At 40.0% G+C, this 8,543-nt stretch overlaps 1 protein-coding gene across 1 annotated transcript in view; it reads left to right on the forward strand.

Moving 5' to 3' along the window:
• LOC144458571 (uncharacterized) overlaps positions 1 to 8,445 on the forward strand; it is a 40,136-nt gene extending 31,691 nt beyond the window's left edge. Inside the window, exons 29-32 of the mRNA XM_078161059.1 lie at positions 4,006 to 4,123; positions 4,218 to 4,292; positions 4,474 to 4,617; positions 4,760 to 8,445. Coding sequence (XP_078017185.1) covers positions 4,006 to 4,123; positions 4,218 to 4,292; positions 4,474 to 4,617; positions 4,760 to 4,849 — 427 coding nt within the window. The 3' untranslated portion in view covers positions 4,850 to 8,445. The remainder of the gene's footprint in view (positions 1 to 4,005; positions 4,124 to 4,217; positions 4,293 to 4,473; positions 4,618 to 4,759) is intronic.
• Positions 8,446 to 8,543: the final 98 nt, after the last annotated feature.

An 8,543-nucleotide genomic window follows, 5' to 3' on the forward strand; every position in this document is an offset into this window, starting at 1 on the left:
GACTTAAAATGTTATTTTTGTGGAGGCTTTATTGTCTTCGCAATTTATTGTTTCTTATCTGTGAAATTAAAGTAAATAAAATATTTGTTTCCACTGAGGGAAATGGTTTCAGCTTACAGAAATAGACAGGAGGTCTGCGTCGCTAAATTTCTGGGGAGGTGCATGTCAGGCTATGGCTTAAGGAACGCCGTCGGTTCAACGCAGAAGTATAGATTCCGCCTTAAACTCAAGGAATGGCTGATTAGAATTTGTTGGTCAGAGGTCAAGGTCACTGCTGCTGGACCAAAAATCCTCAGGTAAACACTGTAGCTATATCATTGTGATAAGGTGATATGTAAATATTGTGCTTCCAGCTTGTATCGCTGCCCCCAAACGGGCAAAAATCACTTAATCCATGTTCAAGCTCTGATTTATTCCATCTTAATAATTAATGTTTTTCTCATTAAAAATGCAGGTAGCAGTAGCTGCAGTGGATATACTCCTATGCTGTTGGGAAACTTCCTATTAAACTCTCCAACTTTCATAAGCAAACTCCTCTATGTTGGTCTCTTCTTTATAAGCAGAAGTATTCTCCTCACAAATGTGTTTATGGAGCAGAGCCAATATACGTATAGAAATGAGTCCATTTTCTTTGAACATTGGTTTAACAGCAACATTCTGCTTGTGACGCAACTATTTGACAACTTTTGTATTCACGTAGTGATTTCAAAGACAGTATTCCTGTCTCCCAACGTGAGTAACACTGTAGTAAATGCACTGCTAACTGGCATCATATTAATCAGACATTCACTTATTCCAAGAACAGTACTGCTAAATATAATTGGACAGATCAGACTCTTGATGGTGAGACATGTAGTCCTGTATTCACTCTTCCTTCCTGCCCAACAAAACCAAAGAGCTGCTTTTTAGGGTTATAGATAGATATTATCCAGAGAATTCTGTTATTTATAAATACATCCCTGATATAACTGACAAATGCACCTTCTGTAACAATATGGTAGAAACATTATAACACTTACTCTCTCAATATGTACACTGATTTACTGTTGGACATTTCGACAGGAACATTTCACTCAAAGAACCTGCTCTCTTAATAATTTTTTTTTTTTTTTAAAATGTTTTTTCCCCCAAAAAATAAACAATATATAATTAATTTGCTCATTATCTTGGCTAATTTTTGTCATCATAAAACAAAATACTTTTTTGTAAAATTGCCCTCATATCCTTTTAAGAATCCCGCTGGGGTCGATGTCAGCAAAGGCATGTGGTTGCTAGAGGTTCCCACCACCGAACCAAACGGGATCAGATTCCTCAGGGGGCTTCAGGATAAGACAGTAGCCCCTTTTACACTGCCAGATTTTCCGCAAATGTGGGGCCGTTTGGCCGGCAAGCTGCAAGCCGGAGCCGGATTGGCGAGTTGATCCGAGCCGCCCAATTTTCCGCTTCGTAGGGTAGACATATTGGTGGAACCTTTTTAGTTTAAACAGACAGAGACGGCCTTCCGCCATGGGAGGAGCTGTTGATGACTTATGGGAGGAGCTGTTGATCACGCCGCACGTGTGAGCCACTGGCGGTGGATAAACAGGAAACAGCTGATAGCAGGAATTAGCGAGCAGCTAGTAACAAGAGGGAAACACAAACCTGACAGACACTGTAAAGATGAGCAACTGAGGAGACAAGGAATTGCGAGCCCTCCTTGCCCTCACAAACGAAGAGGCCATTAACGGGCAGATGACGGGGACGGTGAAGTGATTTTGCTTTTATACTGCCAATGCTGAAAAAAGACTGATTGGGCTTTCCTGCAAATTTGCACAATGACCTATGGCTAAGCCACGCCCCCCTCCACTCACTCGGACAAACAATTAACATTCAGTGACGGGCGCTATGGCAGGTGTCACAATACATGGCATTTCACAGGAGACAATTGATGATTTTTGGGGACATAACGATCAGATGTCATTACCCATGTTTCCATCAGCCTGTTTAGATGCGCATCTAGAAGTATCACATCGGAAAATTATGATGGAAACGCCAAAATCCCCTGATTCGCACAAACTAAAATACGCTCGCTATAGCCGGGTTTTGGTTGATTAAAAAAAAATGTTGATTCGCAAAACGAGATGGAAACAGTTATGTTCGAATTAAGTCTGACGTAGTGCACCTCTCTCCATGGTGATATCCACACTCTGGGTCGGGAAGGTGGTAATGCATTTACAAGCTGGTTGCCAACCGCCAGGAAACGTAGAAGAAGAAGAATGCGAGACTTGTTTTGTTTCCGGTTCTATGGAAAACTCGCGCGAGTTCGTAGTTTTCACCAAAGTCTGTACATTTAATGGAAACACACAGGATTCGTATTTCTTTTAATGCACATTTCCCAATGATTCAAATCACTTTTGGATGGAAACATAGCTAGTGAAAAGTAACCAAAATGGCCTAAACTACGCATTGGAGGGATATATTCATCATTTTATTGTTGAGAAGGTCGATGAAAAGCTTACCATCAAAGACAACAAGTTAAAGTGCCACTGAAGTTAAGGTTTTTGGCTCAGAATATGAGAAAAGGATAACGGCCTTTTTACCATCTTTACCAAGAGTGTCTCTCCGTTAGTTTGGTGCTACAGTATTTACACTGAATCATTCAGCAGAACGTTTGCCAACCTTTGTTATCTCTGCCATTACAGATAAGTTAATGAAGCTAAGCTCCAGAAGTTAACGTTAGCTTAACTAGAGCCCTTTGGACAACAGCTAACAATGATGTACGATCACCAAAGTACAAAACTAGAACAAAATAGGCTAATGAACTCCCAGCAAACAAGGTGACATGATGAACAACGCAGCTAGAAGCTAACGTTAGGCTAACTTTAGCTAACGTTAACTAGAGATGTTAAAGATAACTTTATATTTCTTTCCAGCAAAGTGACAATATGTTGCCTCAAACACAATGTTGACTTACCTTAGAACAGATGTAGACATCATTGTTAATCTTATTCACGTTGAGTTGATGTTGTGGTCTAACGTTACCACACAGCTTTATCCAAAGGAGACACTTTTCTCGGTTGAGATGTGGTTTAAAGTGTAAAAAATACACCTGGTCGCCCAGCCTCTCAGGATACCTTGTGTCAGAGTTGCATGTACCCCATGCACACCGTTTGACCATTTTTAAACTTCAAATCTCAGAAAAAGCTCATAAAACCGAACAAAACTGACTTTCTGTAATGCATTTCAATGGACGTCCAGGCAGAGAATGTCCGAGTGTATGGGAATGGCTATACGCACTGTGATTGGCTCATTGCGTTTGAGGGCGGGACTTTGCCATAGGTCAATTCCTATCTAAAAGGGGCTAGTAACCCTGGAATCTGAGCCAAGTCCTCAACGGTGCACGTCTCAAGCCCGTTGGAGACGGGAGGTTCAAGACGTAAAAGCGAATTCTTCTGTCCTTTTAAGAATTCAGATTTATATATATCATAAAACAATATCAAACTTAAAATTATGTAATAAAAAACTGACTGAAACAATTGATTTATGCATATCTTACAATTTTATAACCAATTAGGTAAACCCTGTGTGTGTGTGTTTTCATTGTGTTCATTTGTGTTTTTTATTATTATTATTAATTATTTATTTATTTATTTTTTACTTTTGTTTTGTATTTATCACTAAGAGTGTGCCTATTACATTGTTTTCATTTATGATGTATGGTCATTGCTCTCCACCTTATGTGCAAAGTGAATGTAACGACCAAAGTAGCATCAGTGGAGTCAGGGAGATGCCTATTTCAGCAGACTTTAAATTTACTAGCTCATCAAATGACATGTTATACAAACTGAGTCAATAAATCTCTACCTTTGTAACATGTTCCACCCGTCCTGTGTCAGTGGGATTAACGTGGTTAAAATGAAACACAAATTAAAAGCATCTATATATCTATATTCTGTTCAGGATGGGTACTTCTCAGATGTTTTATATGTATGTATTAATATATTTTGTTTGTGTGTGTGTGAGCAGGGACGACAGACCATGGATGTGCACATTCTGTGTATTCAGAACCTCTCAGTCGTGGCTTTACCCAGATCAGCAGAAGAAGGAAGAAGTCGTGTCTCGCCAGATATCCCAACGCATGCTGGTGAGCACGCCGTCTGACTCTGTGCCCTCACATCGTAACGCCTGCCTCTCTGACACACCGCCGCCTCTCACCTCCTCTTCTCTTACATCAACAGCAATGCCAGTATCTCCTCCTGTATCTGTGCAGTGCTGATGGGGAACAAATATTTGCCACCAACCCATGCCTCTACGTGAGTCTCTGTCTTGCTCCTCTCATGCACCTGTTTACTGTCTTCATATTTGTGGGAAATAATACAGATAAAGAGGAATGACGCTGTCCTCAGGTGCTTATGATGGTCTGAAGCTCATGTAAACACACAAAGTTGTTGCAGAGTGTTGAGTATTTCATTCATTTCTGCTCGGCACCCACAGTTGCAAGATTACTCCACTGTGATCAAGACTCCCATGTGGCTCGGTAAAGTTGCAGACAAACTCCAGGAGCAACTCTACCAGACGGTTGGAGAGTTTGTATCCGACGTCCAGCTCATTTTCAACAACTGTGCCACGTACAACCGAGTAAGTAACAAGAGAGAACCTCACACAATCTCACTTCAAAAGGTCCGAACTATCCCTTTAAAAAAAGGAGGTTTTCATCAACAGTTAAGTACATGTTTTAAGTATGTGTTTTAGTGACATGGACTGTTGTGTTCTTTTGCAGGACAACGCTGAATTCCTTGCCAAGGGCAACGGACTGAAGGAGTTATTTGATCGAGAATTTAAAAGTGTGTTCAACATCAGTAATAACTGATGACGGGTAAACGGTGTTCCGTTTTCAAACTCAGTAACTTTTTGGGATAGGTTAAGAAATGATGATGTAATGAGCCCTGTGGTATATGTCTTTCTGACTGATGCCTCTGCTGCAGTCACAGTATTTCAGAATAATAATAAGAGGTAAAGGTACTTTAACTGGAATTAAGTCAGACAGAAATGATCCAGTATTACTTGAGGTCTTTTTGCGGTAAGGATACCTGCAGTGACAGAGCTGTTAGTGGCCGAGTTGCATTGTGGGTAATGTAGCCGCCAGGTTTTTCATGGATGCAAATTGTCACTGGAATAATAATAATAGGACAATATCTGTTGTTCTGATTTTGATCCAGTGTTACAGGAGAGTAATGCTGAATGAGCAGAGCACTCAGGTTACTGAACTTTTAAAAAATACTGTAGTTTGATTAAAGTGAGTGTCACTACCAGGGCTGGGTTAAAATAATCGATTCATCCAATCCAAATCGATCGTCATTTGAATGACACTATATCGATTCATAAAATCCCAGATTGATCTTTTAATATATATGTTTCCCCACAGATGTGTGAAGCTTTAACCACGTTAATCTCGCCATTAGTAAACGAGCCGCGGCGCTTAATTATTAACTTTCAAAGTCTTGAGAAGCTCTGAAGTTACCAGCTCCTTTATCTGTAACTGTAACTGTGTCATTTATTATCATGCTGCAGCAGCCTGCTGTGTGTGCGTCGGTCCTGCTGCGCCACTTCTAAGGGCTTTAACGCCTGGGAAACGTGAGGTCGGATTCTTGGGACTACTTTTGTGCCTTTTTTTTTTTATGCAAGCTTTCACGAGCGTGAGGGCAGGTTGCGTCTGAGGTTGCTAAGCAACCTTAAGCACCGAATCATATTCTGTTCACCTGAAATCCTGAGTGCAGAGCTGATCTTTCTTCCAGGAGCTGTTTATAAGTGTGTAGGCCTGTTGTCTATGGGACAGATGTAAAGCTCTGGGTGGCCCTGCACTAACATGATCAACTTCATATTTATCACAGGCTGATATTTAGGGGTGAAGTGAAAGATATCTGCCGGCTGTGATTTGTTGTCACATGACATGGTGCATGCTGCTGCGTTCCTCAAGTTAAACTCTCAGTTTATCTCAGGGCGCAGCCGTCACACCCTGAAAAATGGGCGGTCAGGAACGCGTGCATGGTGCAACGGCGTCTATATTGAAAACAGTGAATTTGAGGGCTCAAAAAACGCAGCATGTGTACGGCCCCTTTCGCACACACAAATACTGAGTAGAGATGTTGGGGTGGAGACAGAAAAGTGAAGTTAACTTGAGCTGAGGACAGGACAATACAGCTGATCAGCAACATGTAAACATGAAGAAAACATGAAGTGATATCTCAGTCTGCTCTGTCTGCAGTCTCTCGTCTACCGCCACTGATATTATGTAATAAACAAGCACAGACACTTTACAGCTAATAGCAAATTGTTACTAACAAGCTGAAACAACAACAAATTTTTATGTCTCAGGGTTTAGCTCAGTTTGTCTCGTATCTTAAAACTTACCGGTGGTCATGTGACCTGTGGTCATGTGACCTGCAGGTAGTGAGTCTCCTCAGCAGCAGAGAGGACAGCAGGACTGATACTGACTGATGTCTGTGTTCTTTATTCTTCCTAAACTTCACTCAGTATTGTGATGTCAGGAATATGATTTATTTTATTGACATTTTTATTCTGTTTCCAGTGAGACATTAAGTTTATATTGTGACTTTGCTGTTTTAATATTGCTGTTGTTGCTCTAGAAACATTTAGTTTTAAAATATTCACTTTTAATTCTGTTCTGAATTTATTCTTTTTTAACAATAATTCCTTGTACATTTCGCACTATTAGTTCTCTGAGAATCTCTTTCACATACTAGCAAAAATTGGTATTGTAACTGAAATATCCCCAATCGAATCGATATCAAATAGAATCGAATTGAATCGGGACCTTGTGAATCTAAATGGAATCTATTCAGGAAATCAGTGGCGATACTCAGCCCTAGTCACTACAGTACTTGTGAACAGTGAACTTATCATTTTGGGATGATCCTCAGCACATGATGAGATTTCAGAACAGTTGAAACTGCTTATAGTGATCACGGGTCATATTGATGACTATACACAGACGATTATTATGATTATTTTCTTTATTTCTCACACAGGTTACCATCTCATTGACATGTGCAGTCTATATTTATTACATGAATATACAATCAAAAGCACAGCTTTGCTATTTACTGAATTTTATTGACTGTTTAAAATACAGCACAACTGTTTCATTCCATGACCGGGCATTATCACATGACGAGGTCGGCTTTAATCGCAGGTGCTTTCCCTGTGTGTATTCATTTTCTGTCTCCATTACTAGCAGCTGTAAAATGACTTTCTTTTATTTGTCATGAATTCAATGTGCACGCGACACCAGCCTCAGGTGGTCGGTAAAGTAAAATAATAGTAATACATTTACCCTAGGTTTAAAAGGATAGTGCACCCAAAAAAGGAAATTCAGCCATTATCTACTCACCCAAAAAAAAACACATAATTGAAACCACAAAATATCTCCATACTGCTCTAACTGCCTCTCTGTGCGAAAGCACGTGAACACACATGAAGGCGGTGCCCATGTCTCACGGTCTCGCGCAAGCGCACACGTGAACGCGGTCCACAGAGAAGCAGTCAGAGCTACAGGCTACAGTGAGACTAAAAACAGAGTTCAAATGACGTTTTTCCAAACAACTTTTTATGTCGGGGCTTCAGGACACTTGGATCACTACGGACGAGCAGTATGGAGATATTTTGTGGTTTCAATTATGTGTTCTTGGACGTTTTAATCTGGGGCGCCGTCAGCCTACATTAGGTGGTTGTGTTGCTACCCACTCTCCCCTTGGATCTTCAGAAGTGATGTGAGGACTCTAAAACTTCACCTGAGCCTCCCTCGGCATATGGGTGAGTAGATAATGGCTGAATTTTCATGTTTGGGTGCACTATCCCTTTAAATTAATTCTCTAGAAGTTCTCATGTGTGTGGATGTGGACGACTTGATTACTGTTAGCAAATTATTTAACAGCGTTTGTAAAGGAATGATTGTGTCCCAAGCTTTTTGAGGTAGATCACTAATTGTGATCTTTTTATCACAGTATAATTCTACTGCAGTGCATTTTGTTTACTCCTAAAGGGTGCAATATAGTCAGTGCCTTTCTTTATTGATGTAACAAACATTTTTAATATTTCTGTGTTTTTATTAAACAGGAGTTTGTACAATGGAGACAAACTATTTTATATTAGTACTTTAAAGTTAAGTAAAAATTAATTTTCTGTGTGTTGCGTCAAACCTTCTTTTTATTGACATGTTTCCTCTGATGTTGCACCACATGTGAGGAGAGTGTCAAGATGTATGTATTATGACAAAAGTCAGTATTTGACTTTGTATTTGTCTGAAACGTTCATCATGCAAATGATCAAACAGGATTTTTCATGTAATTCCACAGTATTTCAGCTATGAATCAGTTGCACTCTGTCTCTGATCTGTCGCCGGTGGATGTTTGTTTTTAAAATAAAATATATATGTACATCTTTAAAGACGTCTCATTTTGATAAACCTGCCTCTTTAATCATCTCAAGACCCCTCAGATTTTGTTTGGCACCTGAGCTACTGATACAGGATACATACACGAGAT

The sequence above is a fragment of the Epinephelus lanceolatus genome, chromosome 18, assembly GCF_041903045.1.
Source record: "Epinephelus lanceolatus isolate andai-2023 chromosome 18, ASM4190304v1, whole genome shotgun sequence".
Classification (NCBI taxonomy): domain Eukaryota; kingdom Metazoa; phylum Chordata; class Actinopteri; order Perciformes; family Serranidae; genus Epinephelus; species Epinephelus lanceolatus.